This window comes from Echinops telfairi, unplaced genomic scaffold (genome assembly GCF_000313985.2).
Source record: "Echinops telfairi isolate 266 unplaced genomic scaffold, ASM31398v2 ScPeMD7_2291;HRSCAF=2852, whole genome shotgun sequence".
NCBI classification, from domain to species: domain Eukaryota; kingdom Metazoa; phylum Chordata; class Mammalia; order Afrosoricida; family Tenrecidae; genus Echinops; species Echinops telfairi.
In genome coordinates this window covers 30,644,870-30,664,513 of record NW_022106189.1, presented here as the reverse complement: position 1 = coordinate 30,664,513, position 19,644 = coordinate 30,644,870, and the positions used below count along the sequence as shown (strand labels likewise).

The following is a 19,644-nucleotide window of genomic DNA, read 5'->3' as shown; positions in this document are numbered from 1 at the left end:
TGCCTTTGCCAATCCTAAGACCTCCCCCTAGCTGGGGCATTAGCCCAAGTCCTGAGGTTGGTTCTAGTCTGCAACTGCCATCTTGTTTACCCCACTGGGTGGTCTCAAAACTGAGCAGCAGAAAAGGCCCCAAGAACTGACTTCCTGGGACTAGAAGACAGTGTGAAAGCATGTGTGGCCATGGAGGGGGCAGAAGGGCACCCTAGAGATGCCCTACAAAGATTTGAAGGGTGAGACATCCAGGGATATGAAACCCTCAAAATCAGACTCACGATAGCCTTCACCCACAGCTCCAAATCTATGCTCGACTCAACAGCTTGGCTTAGCTCTGTGGTCAGAGACAGGGCATTCTTACCATCCAGAACCTTTGGGCAATAATACATTGAGCAGGTAGGACAGGATCACAGTTGCCCTCTGCTGGCTTAGGGGTGGGGGTGGGGTAGGAGCACTTTGGATGAGATCCTGGCTCTTCCGGGGATAGAAGAGAGCAGGCCTCCTTTAACTTGCAAACCTTGGCTCATAGATATCTTGAAGCTAGAAGACGCGGACCCAATGAGGTTTCCGCCAAGCTTTCTTCAGCTTCCAAGGGATTCAGAATCCACCTTCTTCCTAAGAGGAGCTGGCTGCCGGAATCAGTGACATCTTTCTTGCTTCTGGAGTCCTAACCCTACCCAGGGCAGAGGCCACCAGGAGTCAGAACAGACCAGAGCCCTCCCCTGTCTGCAGCTCACTTCCCAGAGGCCAGGTGGAGGGAGAGACTCTGGCTGCGGGGTGCAGCTTCAGCAGCTGTTGCCTTCCTGTTCCACCAACAGGCATTACCGAGTTAGGGCAGAAGTGGGCAGGTGAGAGACATTGGGGCAAGGCAGCTCTTGGTGACCAGCCAACTCTTAAACTAAGTAAAACAATCTCAACTGTTAAGAAAATTTTTGTGGTTTTATTGTATAATGAGGCATTGAAACATCTGAACAAATCAGTATCTGGGTGGTGAGGCAGCTGCTTTCTCCTTCACTTCTTTGGGTTACTAGAGCAACTTGTCAGTAGATTTTTTTAAAAAGAAAAAAAAAAGAGGGACAACTTTTTGCATTACTTAAGTCTTTCCAAGGCATGCGCTGGTACAACACAAACTTCTGTCAGATGCGACTAGCTAGTGTCCAAACATCATGCACAGCACCTGGGTGGCAGCAGCGCACTGCGCCCCTCCCACTGCGGCCGAGCTGGTGCATGATGTTTGGAGCATCTGGAGGAGTGTGAATAGTATCGGGAGGAGGAGGAGGACGAGGAGGAGGGAGGAGGAAACAGCGTGAGTGCCTGGCTGGGATGAGGTCAGCCGAAGTTGTGCAGAGCCAGCCTGAACATGTCGTTGGTGCACACCCAGGCATCGTTGATGTTCTTTAGTAGGAACATCTGGTGAAAGCCCATGATAGGGTCTTCATCGGCCTGTGGGAAGAGGAAATGGGAAGCTCAGTCAGGGCACCTCAGAGGGGGAGAACAGGTTATGAACACCACCTTTGGGACCTCGTCTGACTGTCCTGAGCATAAAAACCATAGCCAAGGAAGACCGTGGCAATGAACCGACAGATGCCTGACCCACGGCACTGGGCCCAGAACTGGGGTCAGGAGAGACTGCCCTCAGTGCCCTGTCCTTCAACGGCATGAGTTGCAGTGAGCTCAGCAGCACAGCAGACACACCATCCGGCGTGGGCACCAGGGACCACCATTGGGAAGAACCCTGGAGTGCTTGCTGCATCAAGAAATGAGGGAGCATCAAAAAGTTCAGAGAAAAATCCCACTTCCCCACAAGCCTTTTGAAAGTCCCTAATAAAGAGTATTAAAACCTGCAAACATTCTATGTGAAACTATCTGCCAGTCCCATGCAAATTGCTCTGAATGCTGCTGACTGGGGCCGGCCAGAAATAAGTCTCTGAGAAAAGATTCCAAACTCTCAATGGGACCATAGCTCTACAGGGATTTACCCACCCAGACCTTAAAAAAAAAAAATAAAAGCACAGCCATCAGCTGATTTGTTTCCCATCATGTAATGTATGTATGACATTTACAATGAAAGATTAAAGGAGACACTTCTAGCCAGACTGCAGAAACCCAGGGGAGACTCAGCTGAGGTACCGGTCTGGCTGACCATCCTGATGTCTAACATCATCTGCTGTTCCAGGAATTACCAGCAGGAAGCAAACCAGGAATTACCAGCAGGAAGCAAACCAATCTTCTTTTGGGGGCTCTCAGTTGAAGCACCTGAAACCAGCAGGGAAGGGACGAGCACACTCTTTTTAGACTCTGCCAGGCTAAGTGGGCACTGAGTTCCCTGGAGAGATCAGGCAGGCAGGTCCCTTGGCAACCACTGCCGAGGCTTAGCTGCCTTCCCTACCCACAGCACTGCTTTGGGAGAAGTCACGTGGGCTTGTTATGCTGAGTCCACGATGATACACAGGCCTGGTGAGTGGGTATTGCAAGGGGAAGTCAACTGGTCCTGCTGTGGGAAAGAGGAGAAGCCTGGAGCTTTTTGGAAAGAGAAGCTGGCCTTGGCCCGCTGGGCACATAGGAAAAGGTGCCTAGGAGAGCTTGAGGCCAAAGAGCCCCAGTTCCAGGTCCTGATGTGTCAGCCAGACCCCCACAAGGGGACTGCAGGCCCACCTATACCTCATGGCATAGGTCCTGGCCCACCTTCTTTTCCAAATGGCTTAGGCCACCGTACTCTCTGATAACAAGCCACTACCCATGCTAGACTATCCAACACTTGCAATATAACTAGTTCAACCCCAGAGAGTAGAATTTCTTCTCAGTTCATGCAATTTAAACGTGGCTAGTGGCTGCTGCATTGGACCACACAGCTCTAGTCACTTTGTCCAGGTGACCTTGACAAGCAGACCATGCCTACAAGGCTCTCTTCTGCCTGTCAGCTCCTCCTTAGCACCTCAGAAGTGCTGTTACCTTCAGCTGGCCCACAACCATGCTGAGGATGCAGCTATCTGGCGTGGGCTGATGGTCCTGCGACGTGATGCTGTGCTGGATTTTCTGGAACGGAAGGCTCTGCAAGACAAAGAATGGGCAGGGGCTAAGTGGGAGCCGCAGGGGCGGGCAGACAGGCAGCCCACACTCAGTCCACAGTATGACTTACAGACAACTTCTCCACAATGGCAGCTTTCCCCTGGAACTGCTGTCCTTCCCACGTAAGGCATGATGCGTCAATCTGGGGGTGAAAACCAAGCACCAGAAACCCCGGGGTCAGGGCGCACCAGAGACCCGGAGGAGTGCCTCTGAGGGCCCTGGCCGTGGCTCTGAACGGGGTCTTGTGTGAGAAGTGCATCAGGACTCCCATTTCCCATGTGTAACCTGGTGGCCACTTCTTTCTGGACACCCACTGCCCCATGGGCCCAGGCTCAGTCAAAAGCCTGTTTAACAGAACACATCCTGTGATAAGTTCAACCCCCAGTTTTCATTCAAGGACTCATATGACTTTGATATCCTGGTTGGCCCCTTGTGGCTCAGCTAGAAGCCACCCAGATGTGTTCTCAGCACTGGTCCCAGTGTTGACCATCAGACACAACTCTTTGTCTGCCTTGTTCATCAGTCCCTCCAGGGCCCTGGCTGTGTTGTGAGGCCTCTCAGGTCAGGGACAGAGGGCAGGCTGACAGGCTCATGCATTGGCCTAGCCCTTCCCCTCCAAGTCCCCTCTCCTACAGCCACCAGTGCAGAAATGAACAGTGTCTCTGATACTTACCAGCAGGCCAGCTACATATTTCTCTGAGTCTCAGGATCCTAACAGTCAGAGGGCAACATGCTGAGGATTTTTTTTAAATCATTTTATTGGGGCTCATACAACTCTTATCACAATCCATACATACATCCATTGTGTCAAACACATTTGTACATTTGTTACCATCATTTTAAAAACAATTTCTTTCTACTTGAGCCTTTGCTATCAACTCATTTTTTCTCCTCTCTCCCTCCCTCCCTCCTAAATCATTTGTAAATTATTATTTCTGTAAGGGGATGTTCAATTGTCTACAAATGGGCTTTGAGTCTCCATACCATACTCCCCCTCACTCACAATGATATGACTTTTTTGTTTGGGGTCTTTGATGCCTGATACCTGATCCCATCGACACCTCATGACCACACAGGCTGGTGTGCTTCTTCCATGTGGGCTGTGTTGCTTCTCAGCTAGATGGCCGCTTGTTTGTCTTCAAGCCATGCTGAGGATTTTTATGGAAACGATGCCCAGAGAGCACAGTTTGAGGGATTCATCAGTTTTGAGGAGTAAGGAGGCACCGAATAGTGCATTCTTGGGATCAAACAGACAACAGCAACTCAAAGGAGTACATGGGAACCTCAGCTAGCAGAGTTCAGGTTAGTCAGGGACGAAACCCTCAGAGAAGGGTGGCACAACAGAACTGATGTCACGGAATTACACACGTAGAAACTTATTAAGGTGGTATATGTTTATAAGGATGGGGTGGAGGGGGAAGGAAAGAAGGGCAGTATGGGGCAGACATGCTAGAACCCCCAAGATCAGTTCCAATTTCTTTGCTGTTCTCTATCGAGTAAGAGCCTTGGGGGGGTAATGGGTTTCCTACTGGCTGTAAACCACAAGGTCAATAGTTTGAACCCACCAGCCACTCCTGTAAAGAAACCTAGAGAGGCAGTTCTCTCTATCCTGTAGGGTCTCTGAGTCAGAACTGACTGCATGGCTGCGAGGCCGATGAAAATGACGATCAGATCCCACCTGTGTGGAAATGGTCTCTACTGGACCCTGACTTTTGGGAGGGGACACAGGTTTTGCCCAAAGTCCAGTGAGGCTCTGAAGGCATGCCTGGACAAATCACCACCTTCGGCAAATATGATAGGCAGGAGCCTGACCGATCACAGTTCTGTGCTGGAATCTTGGCAAGGCCAAGTACAGGCAGCTCTGGGTGCACATGAACGCCCCAAAAAGGACGGCCCACAGCTTCCTGGGAGACACACCAGTCTCCTTCAGGTAAACCCAACTGGATCCCATACGCCCGGGGCCTCCAGGAGAGCACAGCATTGTACTAGAATGCTCAAGGCTGCCGCCACCAGACGGCCCCACGAGCTCTGGCCTGTGCCACTGATGCCCCAACTGAGAGCAAGAGGCATGTCCTGCATCATGGGCCCTGCTGGGGTCCCAGCCACATGGAACAAGATGGCCTCTCTACCCAGGGCCCCAGAAACCTCTTTGTGGACATGAGCTGGATGGACTGGCCCAACATTCCAATAACTGGGCCCCAGAGTATGAGACTTACATAAATTGCACCCAGTTGGGTTCTGTCGTTATCAAATAACTGGTAGTAATGCTGAATGAAGCTGGATCCAATCTGTTCCCAAATCGGCTTGTCTCCCATTCTGGGGCGTTGCCCGGCCTCGTGGACACCTGCAGGACCAGAGACCAGGAAGGGAGAGAGAGTGGGTGCTCAGGGAGCAGGATGGAGCCAGTGGCTGGCTCTTCACTGCCCGCCCCCCCCCTTCCCCAATCCCCCTTTGCTGAGTCAGCTCTCCCAGGGAACACTGTGAGGTCCTGGGGAACTGGTAAGAAACCCATTCCAACCAGCCCTGTGCAGGGAACCTGGGCCAGACTCAGCCCCTCCTTAGAGGACCTCCCGGTGGCCTGGGCAGAGGAATGCTAGGCTAGGGAGCACTCCTGACACAGGGCAGGTGCTGAGGGTCAAGTTGACTGTTAGGGCTAAGAGCAGGCAGGGCAGGCCCTTCCACACCAGCTTAGGCAGTGGTTCTCAGCCTTCCTAATGCCTCAACCCTTTCATACAGTTCCTCATGTTGTGGTGACCCCCCAAGCATAAAATTAGTTTCATTGCTACTTCATACTTCTTAACTGTCATTTTGCTACTGTTATGAATTGGGCAACCCCTGTGTTGGACCCACAGGTTGATAGCGGCTGCACTAAGGGAACTCCTATAACCTCTCCTCCTCTCAGTGACCTGGAAAATCACAGTCCCGCTTTGTGGACCAGAGCAGCTGGCATGGGGCATTCTGTAGCTCTCAGGGTCTGGTCCTTCCTCCTGCTGACTGCCCTTAGCACCCAGGCCCCCAACACTAGCCCAGGGAAGAGCTAGCAGCGGGAGAAGACCCTGTGAGAAGAGGAAAGAGCACTCCCCAAGCCCCACCTCCAGGGACGTAGGTCTCGAGGGGCGGTTTCCATTTATGTGGAGCCCGGGCCCTTCTGGGGCATGGATGAATCACCCACACCCCGCCAACCCCCCGTGATTGGGAGCTAGGGCTGGCTTTGGGGCTGAGGGGCCTAAAGGGAAACGGGTGCAGCACGCTGCTATCTCCTCTCATATTTCCTTCACAGCTTGGTCTCTGTCCCAAGGCACTGTCCCTTTTGGGTCACTGACAGAGACTGGTTCCCCAGGAGCTGGGTGGGAAATCCAAGTCCCAGATGAGGGCCACTCTGACTGTGCTCGGCTCCTCCCAGGCAGGGAGGCCACATCTCACTGCAGGATGCCACGCAGGCACCCGTGTCCTTCTGGAATCTTCTCTGGCTGTGGGGGAGCCATTCTCGCTGCCCTGAGCATCTGGCTAGAAGCAGGGGTGGGGGTGGGGGGTGGGCAGGACCCTAGCCAACGACTATCCCCAGTGCGACTATCCCCAGTGCAGGGACCTGTCTAGTGAACTTGCTGCTCTCCTCAGGGGCTTGGCCTCCTCTGTAAGATTGGCAACCGCAGCCCAACTCAGGCTTCCGAAGCTCATCGCAGAGCAGCTCCTTTCCACCCTAGTCCCTGTGACCTCACTCAAGGTCAGAGGAGCCAGATAGGAGGGACAGTGGCTTATCTCCAGCTCGGCCTATCCCCAAACTTATGACCAACACTTCAGCCAATCAGGGTCTGGAAAAAATGAGCCCGCTTTATTTTTGGTCCCTTAGGAGGTAGTGGTACTAAAAATAGAAGCTTGGTGCCGGGGATGACTAGGATAAGTCCAGGAAAGCCTCGAACACACAGGAGAGGAGGTGGCTAGGGTGGGCCCAGACACAGGACAGGGAGTGTCCCAGCGCCCAGGCCCTGCACTGTCTGGGTCACACATCCCTCTGCCCTTTCCACCCTTGGGACCCACTCAGCCTGGTGGACCATCCTGGCTTCCTTGGTGAGACCCTCACTCCAAGATGCCTTGACAGCCCCCAGAGTGCCAAGGCAGGAGGCTGGGGCTATCCCTCTCTGTGCCCTTGATTAGGTGGCCCACCCAGTGGGGTCTAGGAGAAGAGTCTGCTGATCAGAAGCCGCAGCCCCAGGCATTTGCTGAGGCAGCAAGCTGGGTGGGAAGCGGAGCTGCAGACCAGCAAAGTGCCACCATGTGGTGGGATGGTGGGGCAGAGGAAGTGTGGGAGTGTTTTTTCCTTTCTCAAGATTGCTCTTATTAGTGTGTGAATTTAATACAAAAACTATTTGGCAAGGAAGAAGGGTGGGGCAGGTAGGGCAAAGGAGGCTGGAGTGAGCTCTCCGGAGGGATAAGCCAGCCCAGGGCTCCCAGGAAGCATGAGAAGGCACCTTTCAAACTCTGAGGACTGAGGCCTTTGCTCTGCAGATGCCAGGAGCGGGCTCTGCCTAAGAACTGGAAGCCCTGTGGCCAGCACTGAACTTGCAGAGGCCTGCACCACCTTCATAAGCTTTATCACTGGCATTGCTCCAACAGGCAGGTGGTCAGGGCCCACTGCCAGCCATCCCACTTTACAAATGAGAACACCGAGGCCTTGCCCCAAACTTGTCCAGTCCATCAGGCTGACAGCAGGTCCTTTCTCTGGACACGGCCAAAGCTTTCCTTCTGCAAGCTCTGGGCAGCCCTGAGCCTTTCTAAAACACAAAGCTGGTCATGGCCCTTCCTAAGAGCCCCCTCACCTTTAGGGTAAAGGCCAGACCCCCTGAGCACTGCAGGTGACCACCCACACCTGTCCTCACCTCCTAGCCACTAGCTCCTCTTTCATTCTACATCTCCACACCAACATCAGACCCCAGTGGGTGCATGCTCACCAGTTTTCTGCAGTCAGTTGAATGCCTTCCCTCCCTCACCTGTCTGGTCAGTGCCAGCTCTTCCTCTGTTACCACTCAGGACCCACCAACTTGGGGGTGCCATTCCCGACTCAAACACTGACCCCCAACATGACTCTGGGTTCTGCTCTCCTACAGGTGCCAAACCCATCCTCCACTCCCTGGCCTGGGGACTCCACTGTGGTTCTGTCCCCTGGACTCCACACAGGCAGGACACTGAGACCTGAAACACTGATGGCTGTGGATTCCATCATTGTACCAGAGCTACTTCCCTGTCCCAGCAGGGAGGCAGCATTCCTGAGTCAGATAAGTCAGGCAGGGTCAGATCCCCCCTCGCACCTCACATCAAACAGGGGAGAGTCCTGGCCAGAGGTGGCCTCACACCAGACTGGGGGCTGACCTGCATGACAGCTTTTCCCACCGCTCTTCCAAGAAGGCCACTGAGCACTTCACCCAACAGTCCGACCTAGCCGTAAGCCCTGGGGAAGCTGGCTTTACCAGCTCTCCAACTTCATCTCCGGCTACCTGCTCCCCTGACCTCTACAGACACACCAGGCAGCTTCCTACTTCTGGAACATGCCAAGCCTATTTGCATTCCAGTGCTTTCAACTCTTAATCTTCCTGCCTGGATCACCCTTCCCTGAGACCATCCTGTGGCCTGGCTCCTTGTCAGGGATGTGTCAAATGTGGCTTCCTCAGGCAGCTTTCTGGCCACCAGTGTAAAGAGCTGTCTTAGCCCATCATTCCACCATCTTATACAATCTTGGCCCTCACAACACTGGGATCGACATCCCTAGCTATTTGCTTGTGGGCAAGGGCAGGGGCCTTGCCCACTGGTCACTGCTGCTCCCATGGTGCCTGGCTCAGTCTTCAGAAAGTGTTGACTACATCTGTGAATACGTGGAAGGCCAGGGGTGGGGGTGGGGGAGCTGCCCTTCTTCTCCAGGAGTGAGTCCTGGGCAAGGTTAGCCCAATGTAAATGGCCGATTCCCTTCCACCCACACTTTTTGGCTTAAATCACAGGAAAAAGCCGTTGTTGTCCATCAAGCGGTGTATTTGTCTGAGGTGGTGTAGCAAGTGGGGCTAGGCCCTAACCCTTTCTTTCAGGGCCAACTGGAGCTGAACCCGCCTCTAGTCCCACTTTCCTAGCACCTCATGAGGTGGTCTCACTTGTAATTGCAGGAATGTCAGGGGAAATCAAAGGGACCAAAGGCAGGATTCAGCTGTGAGGACTTAATGCCTGTTCCCAGGGTGAACACGGGCCAACAGCTAATAGCTGGGCAGGGTTCTGAGCAGCAGACAGCACAGCCCAGAGCTGACCTCCACCCAGGAATGACAACCACTTGGCCCCACTGCCCTGAACTCTGGAGAAATCAGCCGGGTTCTGGTGCCTAGAGGGCTGGTGAGGGCAGATAGCTAGGGTCCAGGGAACTCCAGCACGTGAAGGGTCACCAGGCTGGCTCAGGAGCCAAATTATGAAGCCAGTATTCTGGTCTCTGTGCACAGCATGTGCTCACTGTGAGTCATCTCCTTTTTCTGGGGGATCGGGAGGGGGGGTGTCTTCAGACAATTTCTAGGGTTCTCCTCCTCCTAGACCAGTGGTTCTCAACCTTCCTAATGCTTGACCCTTTAATACAGTTCCTCATGTTGTAGTGACCCCCCCAACCATGAAAGTATTTTCATTGCTACTTCATAACTCTAATTTTCCTACTGTTACGAATCGGGTGACCCCTGTGAAATGGTGGTTCAACCCCCATAGGGGATGTGACCCACAGGTTGAGAACCACTGTTCTAGACAGACTAGACACATGAATGGAGTCTGAGTCCTGAGCCATGGACTTGCCTGTCAGATATGTATGGTTTGGGCTCACCCTGTGGTCAGCAACTACCACCTGGCCTGACCAACACTGCTGCCATACTGGGACAAGTAGGAGACTGAGGGGACAAGCGTGGTGGCGGAGGAGCTCACCACCTAAGAGATGAAGAGACCTTCTAAGAATTTAAGAAAGAGCTGGTCTCAGAATGACCACAAAATGGCCTGCACTGGATCAGCTGAGAGCCAAAGGGGAGCTTTGGAAAGCATACAGGTGGAAAGATCAAGCAGCAAGAAATCGAGCCCAAGCCTCCTTTTGTCCTCTGAAGCCAGGAAGTGCTACCCTTCGATGTAAAGCTAGAGCGCATGCTCAGCAAAGCAGAGCCAGTCTGTTCAGGGCTGCCTATCTTTTCCCACTCAGGTTCCCTTTGCGCCCAAGCAATCTGCAACATGAGCCAGCACCGGAGGAAACACCTTGTTTGATTCTGAATTAATTTCTTTTCTCTGCCTCTTCAGAAACCTTTTACTGTTGCCTAATTTTTCTCAAGCCCACATTCAGTTATGCGACCCCACATGGGGTAGAAACCCAGTATGACATGTTGCTCTATCACAAGATCCACCAACCAAAAGCCTGTATTCACCTGGGGCTAAAACTGTCCACCTGTGGGGCAGGGGCGCAGGAAGTAAGTTAATGAGGCCCTTCTAGCCATACGCTAAGGCAGTAGTTCTCAACCTGTGGGTCGAGACCCCTTTGGGGGTCAAACAACCCTTTCACAGGGGTTACCCATTTCATAACTGTAACAAAATGACAGTTATGAAGTTGCAATGAAAATAATTTAATGGTTGGGGGGTCACCACAACATGAGGAACTGTATTAAAGTGTCGAAGCATTAGGAAGGTTGAGAACCACTGCTCTAAGGAGCCCTGGTGCTAGTGGATTACATGTTAGGCTGCTAACCTGAAAGGTCAGCAGTTTGAAACCATCAGCTGGCTCTGTGAGAGCAAGATGAGGCCTGCTCTGGTAAAAATTTACAGCAGATAAAGCAAATGTTTTGAGAATGATGGCAACAAATGTACAAATGTGCTTGACACAATGGATATATGTATGGATTGTGCTAAGAGCTGTAAGAGCCCCCAATTAAAAACAAACAAACAATACAAATCAGGAACAGGAAACCCTAGGGGGATTGGTCAGCTTTGCCATCCTGCTGCTGGGCTTTATAAAGAGCCAATTCCAGAGCAGGAGGAGAACCTCATACCACTAAGAGGAGCCTGCCTTTGAATATCAGGCCCTGCCCTAAGAACTCCAGGACCCAGGGGACAGAGAACTTTACCACCAGAGATGGCATGGCACAGCAAGCAGCAATTGCAGCAAAGCAACCTGAAGATTCAAGGCTGCACTATGGGCTTCCCAGCCAGTCCAGGCAAGTGGCTCCAGGGGGTCTCTACACCCACAGAACAAGGGAGCTAGCTGTGTGTCCTTAGACAGGTGTCCAGTGGGCACTTATGGCAGAGCAGCAAAACAGCTTTGGAACACTTGCTGGAGGGGCTCAGAGGCTGAAGGAGAAACTGAGCACAGCTGAGGAGTTGTGCTGACTGACTCAGTGTATCCTGCGTCATTCCTGATCCTGAAGTATACCTGTCACTTCCCTAATAAACCACATAATCATGAAATGGTCTGAGTTCTATGGAATTAGTGAAGCCAGCAGTCTAGAGAGCGCCACGGAGGACGGAGGGTACGAGGGAGGTGGTGGTAAAGTTGGTGGGTGGAGGGAGGTATGTCTGGCTTTACCATATGGACATCCACCTCTGGCTGTAGATGCTGATAGTGAGTCTCCCACCCCTTTGATAAGTTTGACTAGAATGTGTGTCACTGGGGTGTTTTTGTTTGTTTGTTTACAATGACTGTCCCTACAAAAGTCCTTGGAAGCAGCAAGCTTTCCAGTGTCTGCCGCGGGCTAGTCTATCTGCGACTTCAGAATCCTCTAATTTTCAGTCAAGCAGCCCGCAGTGCTCCATCTCCAAGGCAGCTCCTCCAGCAACAAAGAAAAGGTAAGGCACAGGGCGGGAGGGAAAGTTCTCAGCCTTAGTGGGTTAGCTAGGGAGAGTATCTCTGGGGCAGATGCACAGGATGAACCCTGGCCCTGCGGTGTCCCTGTTTTCTGGCTACTAAAACATCTCCCCAGCCACAGCTAGACCTGAGTGAATGTATTCATGCTAATCAGTAGGGTGAGAAGGGGCTGGTGTAACACAGGCCTGGAGCCAGGATGACCACAACAATCACATCACCTGGGCCTGGAAGTCACTGCAGGGATAATCCACATAGATTGCTACTCTAGGATTCAGGTACTCTGCCCTGTGTGGTCAAAGCTGGGCGAGTAACCAGCTCAAACGCCACCCCAAGCACACATACATCACCCTCAAAAGGGCCATCAGGAGACCCAGCTCACCACTGGCCTACAGTCATCTCAACTTTTAAAGTCTATCCTGTGGAAAACTTGGGGAACTATCTCATTCCCCTCCCCAAAGGGCACAGCTTCTAGGTCCCCTATTCCTCTGTCCTGGAGGCCTCAAGGAGGATGGGGTGAAACTGAACGAAGCCTCCTTTGATGCCTGTCCCAACCTAATCCCCCAAGGTGATCATTGGTCAAAGGAGCACCCAAGGAACTCCTTGACCAGGTCTGCTGGGCCTCCCACCCTGGGGAGATGTCTTGGGGCCAGTACGCCTACAGCAACTACTCAGTATTTCACATAAGTGTGATGATGCAGGAACCTCCAGGAGCCCTGGTGGCATAACTGGGCAGCTAAGTGCAAAGTCCACAGCTGGAACTCACTAGCCACTCCAAAAGAAATATGAGGCTGGCTGCACCAGTGAAGATTGTTTCAGAAACCCAAAGGCTCAGTTCTACCCTGACCTACAGGTTTGCTATGAGTCAGAATCCACTTGAAGGCAGTAGGTTGGGTGGGGTTTGGTTTATGAGAACGAACCTCAGCAGAAAGAGCACGTCACAAACCCAGACTCCAGCCAGGGCAGTGAGAGGCCCCTATGAAGAAATGCACTAGTGAGACTAGGGCCCCAGGGAAGTCAGCAGCTAGGTTCAACAGTCACAGTATCTGGAGATGATGACCTTGCTCAAGGGTCATCCTTGCCCCTCCTGTGCCCCCAAAGGATGTACACCACTCTGAGAAGGCTGCCGGGCACTGGAAGAGGAGAATCAACCTTTCCCCTTTGGTACTCCAATCATTCCCTTTCTCAGCAGGGCTAAGGACTCCTAATAGCAACATCATCCCTGTCTCTCGCACTGTACCGCTGTATAAAAGGGCTTCAAAAAGAAGAAAAATGGAATGAAAGACAATGGACTCTTCCCATCAACTGTCTGATGTCCACTCCTGTCCCCTTTCCCCAGCACTAGGAAGGGACAGAATTCATGTTTCACCTCCAGCCTCAGCCCCAGAGCAAAGACATCCAGAGATGGTCCAAAGAATGGCTGCTGAACAGAACAGATCCCTGTCAAGACAAGACTTTCAACACCACACGAATGGAGCTTTTGCTATAAGGTGTCTTCCAATCCCCAAGTTTGAGAATTCGGTCTGCCTCTCTGTCAAAGCCACCAAGGGAACCAGGCTTTGAAACACTGGAGAACCCAGGCAGCTAGACACCTTGTCCTGCTACCTGTGCAGCCACATCACAACTGCCCCATCACAAGCTTCGGTTTTTCCAAATCAGCTCTGCAGGAAGCCAGGGAACTGGAGAACCTCAAGGCTCTCTCTCTTATCTCCGAGATCCAGAAGGCTTGTTACATTCCTGAAAGGTCAAGAATGTCTGGGAGCCAGAATGCTAGAAAATGACAAGCTGACCTCCAGATGGAAGTTACAGGAATGGTATCTTTTTGACCCTGGGAAAAGGTGCCCAGCGATTCGGAGTGTGCTAACTGGATCACAGCCAAAAATATAGCTCACCTGAAACCTCTGTCCTAAAGAGAGAGAGGGTACTGAAACAACCGCCATTAGCACTACAAGACTCCACCTCATCCACCCTATCTATGCACGGCACGGTAAACCAGGTCTCTATCCAGCCTGCCGGATCAACCTGATTCCCTTTCTCCTGGGCCAGGCTATGAAACAGAAAAACTGAGATCTGGAAAGGCAAGCCCCGGTGAGGAGTTCTGGGCAGCATCCTTGAAAGCATGACTAGGCAGGGCCATCAAATGCAAGCAAACTTCTGGGGCTAGAGCCCACTGACCAGGAAAGGAAAAAAGGAAAAAAAAAAAAAGACTTGGAAATGCTCCTGGCGGTCACACACAGAATTAGAGAAAACACAAAACAGGGCTTAGCGATTTTTAGCTTCATGAATTCAATTCAGCCATTAGAGACCTGGTGTTGCTTTAAAGGGAGGAGGCATGAAATTCTACCCTCTTCTTCCCCAAGTCCTTCCTCCTAGCTTCTCTGGACTGGTCCCTGAACTTCTAAGTCAGTCCTTGCCTGCAAGGAAAGTACCTCAGATCAAACACACCATTTTCCAAAAACTCATGGGGTTCCTGGAGCTACCATTAAGGACACATTCCCAAGGTCTTGCCTGTTCATCGCTCTGACCGTTGGAAACTGAGAAACAAGAAGATCCGATTGTGTACAGATTCCAGCCCTACTTCCGCCAGGCTTCAGGAGAGCCCCTCAGAATTTCTATCTGGACCCTAAGGCCCAGTCATGCCCCCTACTTCAAGGTCTCTCATCATTCAAACGGCTCCTGGACCCCAAGCCCGGATTCTACAGCACCCTCCCCTCCTAAGTCCCACCTCATCACTGCTAATCTTAGGGGCAGGTCTCCCCCCCAGTGCGGCAAGTCTAAGATGACGCTGGGAGAGGTTCATGTGCTGGGACGTCTATCAGGCCTCCCAGGCTCACCCATCCAATTTCACTTCCTTGGCTGCTTTCTTCCCTCTTTCCGCTAAAAGGACCAGCCAACCCACCCACAGCTGGGGCCTGGTAGCTGATGAAAATGGAGGGGACTGGGCGCACCAACGGGGCGCCCCCACGGCACCGGGCCCAGATTTTCCATAGCGAGCTAGGGGAAAAGCCCCACGTGGGGCCCTTCAGACCCAGATCCCGACTCTGCACCCCAAGAAAGAGTACCTACAGCATGGGTTCGAAGGAGGGGCCGGTGGGTTTCCGTGCACTCCCCGAAGTGAGGAAGGCACGGGAGTGTTCACCTACACTGTGGCCGGGCTACGGTGGATAACCGGGTGAGGGTCCCAAGCCCGGGCAGCGCAGGCTGACGCCCTTACCCATGCTGACGCCGGAGCGATCTGGGCAGCGCTGCCCATCCCCAGATCCTTCGCAGGCGGGTGATAAAAAGAAAAGAAAAAAAGGGCCGAAGTCGGCCCCTTGCCTGCAGAGACTTGGACAAGCTGGGCCAGGCTAAACGGGGCGGGGCCCGGAGAGACCCATCCGGGTGGTCCGGCCCGAAGAAAAAGGCCCGGCCAGGGTGCAGGCCGACACACCCGCGCGGTAGGCACGCGACTGCCCCGCGAGGCGCCTGGCGGGTTCTCCCCGCGTTCCCCCGGCCGCCGCCTCAGAGGACCGGCGGGAGGCGGAGCCGCGCGCGACACATGGCCGCGGCCCCGCGCGGTTTCGGGCCGCTGAGGGCGGGGGGAGGGGAGGGGCCGCCCGGGAACTCACAGCCGAGGCTCCGGACGGCGCAGAGCGGGGCTCCGCCGGCTCAGCCCCCGACTCGGCGCTCTGGCCCCGACACTCACCCAAGGGGCTGGCACGATGGCGGCAGCGGCGGCGGCAACCAGCGCGGTCTGCGACCGACTGTCCCTTCCCCCTTGCCTTCCCTCGCTCGCCCCGCTGCACTCTGGGAAACGCAGTCCTACCACGCTTCTTTCGGGTATCCGGTGCGCCGCCGGAAACTACAGTTCCCGTCGTGCTACGCGCCCAGGCCCACAGGGAGGCCCGTAGAGCGGGCCGTGAGGCTAAACTAGGGAAGGAGGCTGCCGGGGCGAGCCCCTGAGAATTGTGGTCTAGCGGAAGCCTCTGGAATACCAGAGGCTGGCGCCCGGCTCGGGTCAGAGAGCAGTTGTTATTCGGCCCCAGCCAGTCCGGCCCCGCCCAGGCTGAGCGGCCGGTGGAGATTGGCTCCGCCTCCACGGGGGAATCTCGGCCTCTCCCCAGGCTAGCTCCGCTGCCCCTCCCTGGGCCTCAAGACGATTTCCGTTCGCGCAACCCCCTCCCCTTGGTGGCTCTGCCCACCCCTGGCGGAACCCTCAGCTTTGCTGTCCCAGTATTCCAGCGCCCTGCCCTGTGGCCAGGCGGAACCTGGGGCTCCTTTCTGGGTTGAAGAGACACTCAAATACCTACCCCCCCACCACCACCGTGGAGTGGGGCGCGGGGGTTGGTTGTAAAGAAAACCCCACTTCTGCCTGTAGCCGCCCTTACTCTCATACTTGTCCACCTGGGTTTCCAAAACATTCTCCCGAGTTGTTTTTTGCAGCAGTTAAGTTGAATTTTTGTTAATGAAGAGATACCTGACTCACCTCACGTTCCCAGTGACTCGTGACAAAATTGTAAATAATGCACCACCCCCTTCTTGGCCAAATTTATACTCCCCTTGGTTACTGGTGTAGTGTAGGGGGTGTGTGGTATGTGGTTGGGGAATGAGACCTTGGCTAACCTAGGGGACCACAGATAAGGAAAATGATTAACAAGAGCTCTCCAGGCAATTCCAGGTCTTCTCACTAGGCCAGATCTATCAGTGTTCTGCTCTAGAAAGATTTACCCATTTTCACTACCGCTCCATGGCTGCTAAGAGCAGGTCCAGGTTTGATTTGGTAATTTCAGGTCTGTACTAACTTTGCTAGGTTAACTATCATTGAGTCAATGAGGACTCATAGCGACCCTCTGTGGGTTTTTGAGAGATTTTACTGGAGTAGAAAGTTGTCCTTAGTGCTTCTAATCATCCAGCCGAGAAGAGCTCTGCTTCATGCGGCCTTTGTTCCTTCCTCTGTGAGCTGTTTTCCCCTGGCAAAAACCTAAAAAGTGGGACAGGTGCTATCCAGGTAACATCCAGATAGCAGAGAGTCCTGGCCAGAACCTGGCTCTAACGCTGTCCTCGGAGTGCTGCTGAAGTTCAAGAGCCAAAACAGAAGTCTATTCAACAAACAGGCACTAAAGAAGACAAGCCTTGGTAAAGGAGAGTTGGGACATCTGAGATTGGTCCAGTAGCAGAAAAGAGCTTCCCAGCTGCCCTGGAAAGACATTGCTGTGCTCCCACCACCTTGGGACCAGGCAAAGTCAATACTAAGCCGAGATCCAGCCCTTCTAACAAGGGTGTTCCTCTCACTGCCCCCTGCAAAATAACCTATTCCTGCTCCCATTCCCATCAGACTTGTTTCCACATCCGACAAGACAGGGGCCAGAGAAATACCTGGAGTTGAAGCTTGCAGCCATAGAGCTAGTCTCCAGGTAAGTGGCTTTGCCCCGAGGTACCACAAAGAAGATAATTGTGTTTTAGAACCCAGAATATATCCATGTATGCCAAATACCCAGAGTTTGGCCTTGAGCTAAATGGTTTGGAGTGGGCACATAAAAGACACTTTCCCCACCAATAGCCAACCTAAGGGGTAGGCAGCAGCTAAGAAAAAAGAGTTCAAGGGGCACAAATCCCAACTCCTGTTCCTTAATGCTCTTTGTAGCTCGAGCTCCACACTAAAGATGTCCCAAGGTCCAAACCAAAAGATTCCTTGTGCTATGAGCCATGGTTGGCTTCTGCGGAGGTAACTGCATGCTCATGACAAATTCAGTGCTGGACCTACAAAAGGTTGAAGAGTGAGCAAAACCTAAACAATAGTGGCTGAGAATTCAAGATGGAATTCAAACCTCTTCGAGCTCGGATCATTCATGCAGTTTCCGGACACCTTACTTTGAGCTTGGCCAGGACCTCTAAGAAAAGCTGCAGAGTAGCTCTTCATGCTTAGGGCCTCTCTGGAGAAGTCTGATCACAGAAGCTTCTCCCATCTCAGGCAAGGCCAGCCTGGTCCTTCAGACACGAGGCTGAGTGAGACCTAGTTCCTGATGGTTCAGAGACAGAATCCTTCTAAAAAGAAAACCACAAACCCAAATAAAAACCTTACTTTCTGTTTAATTCTTTTTGTCAAACAAACACAGTGAAAACTTTAGTCTAATTGTACAGAAAATAGAATTTGTAACCAGTAGCAAACATAACAGGATAAACCTAAGTCCCTGGGGCAAGCAGACTCTCCCAGATCTGGCAAGGCGGTCACCCAGATCCCTTCACAGACCACCTCCCATGGAGCAAGGAGAGGCCCTTAGAGGTGGCGAGGCACAATCTGCCAGTTCCCATCAAAATCACAGGCCACATCTGGGTAAGCAAAGCATGAAAATGAGGAGAACCGATGTCACTTGAATCTCTTATCACTACACACACAGTCTCTGATTGCTGGTCAACTTCAAGGTACTGTCTTTCCGAGCCCACAGTCCCTAGGCATTCCACCTGCATTCTTAAGGGATAAGGTTCAAGTCCACTGGTTCTGAAGCATCTGCTTAACCGCAATCCACAAAATAAACCGGGGGGGGGGGGGGGGGGGGGAGGGGGGCGGGGAACGGGACAGGACGGACCAAGTCCTAAGTGCTGGTGTCACCAATGCAGAGTCTGAGGCCCCGGGTCCTTGCTTCAAGAGGAAACAAGTAACGGTGCCAGGTCACACACCAGCAAGAGTCCAGCTGCCTTAAGCCTCCCTACTGCCAACCAGTACCCAAAGAGTATGGGGGAGTCCAACAGCAGCCCGAGGTCCCCCTGGGCTGGCAGTCCAGGAGTCCAGTAGGCCGCAGTGGGGCCCCTTCACATTCCATGCTTCTTTCGAATGACAGCCATGGCCAGCAGCCGATCCTTCTCACGGAGTTCTTCTCGAAGCTTGGCCTCAGTGAGACGCAGGTGGCGGATGCTGCCCTTCATCTCCTTCATCTTCACCTCCATCAGCGCCAGGATGTCCCGTTGCTCATTGAGCTTGCGCAGGAGCTCCTCTTCCGTGGTGCCTGAAGACAACGAGTACGAGTGGTCAGAGCCGGTATCGGGGAAGCCCTCTTCCCCCACGACGACCAACTGCGGGCCCATAGGACATTCAGCTGCTTCGAGACCGGCAGTAGCAGCCTCCAACTCTGACGCGGCGGCTGCTGCAGCGGCGCCCTCTGCAGATGCGAATTCCACTTGCACCGTCAGGTCGATGGGCTTCACGTCTTCCCCAGTGGGAGTGTTGGGATTCGGCGCTACGGATCCCGGTACCTGGCTACTATCTACAGCGGCCTGAAGGGTGAGGAGCACGGCCGCTGAAGCAGATACCAGATTCGGCTGCAGCTGGGCAGTCTGGGCGGTGGAGGCCGACGGCGCCGGTTGCTGCTGCTGCTGCTGCTGCTGCAGTTGCTGCTGCTGCTGCTGTCTGCGGCGGGCGGCCGCTGCCCCCGCGGGTCTGCGCGCTACTTTGCGCTCATTGACACCGCGCAGCGGAAAGATGGTGGGGACGCGCACCGTGTAGGTCTTGCGGCCGCCTTGGAAGTGGACGCTGCAGAGACGGTGGCCCGTGGTGGGCTGGAAAGTGGAGAAGCACCCACTGACGCCGGCGCGGGACACGTTCTTCAGCCATAGGCGCCGCAGCTCTGCATCCTTGGGGAACGTGTAAAAGTGCAGCGCCTTGTCCCGGTGCGAGTTGTTGTAGCAGCCCGGAACGCAGCACGTAAAGCCAGGCATGGCTGCGCCGCGCGGCCTGACCTGGCCCACCGGCCTCCCGC

General features: G+C 53.5%; 2 protein-coding genes across 4 annotated transcripts; both read right to left on the bottom strand.

Moving 5' to 3' along the window:
- Positions 1 to 914: 914 nt before the first annotated feature.
- Positions 915 to 15,696, bottom strand: NUTF2 (nuclear transport factor 2). 3 transcript variants are annotated; one of them, XM_004704601.3, is made up of 5 exons: positions 15,597 to 15,696; positions 5,280 to 5,407; positions 3,134 to 3,205; positions 2,947 to 3,045; positions 915 to 1,437 (listed from the first exon to the last, which is right to left on the bottom strand). In XM_004704601.3, exons 2-5 carry the CDS (start codon positions 5,376 to 5,378, stop codon positions 1,324 to 1,326), a joined length of 384 nt encoding a protein of 127 aa, XP_004704658.1. In that variant the 5' UTR covers positions 5,379 to 5,407; positions 15,597 to 15,696; the 3' UTR covers positions 915 to 1,323. The 3 variants fall into 3 exon arrangements, with proteins under 3 accessions (XP_004704658.1, XP_045149782.1, XP_045149781.1); XM_045293847.1 differs by lacking the exon at positions 15,597 to 15,696 and adding an exon at positions 15,520 to 15,581; XM_045293846.1 differs by lacking the exon at positions 15,597 to 15,696 and adding an exon at positions 15,126 to 15,343.
- A 2,747-nt stretch (positions 15,697 to 18,443) lies between these two features.
- THAP11 (THAP domain containing 11) lies at positions 18,444 to 19,606 on the bottom strand. Its single transcript, XM_004704602.3, has one exon. The coding sequence runs from the start codon at positions 19,601 to 19,603 to the stop codon at positions 18,701 to 18,703; it is 903 nt and encodes a 300-aa protein (XP_004704659.1). The 5' UTR covers positions 19,604 to 19,606; the 3' UTR covers positions 18,444 to 18,700.
- Positions 19,607 to 19,644: the final 38 nt, after the last annotated feature.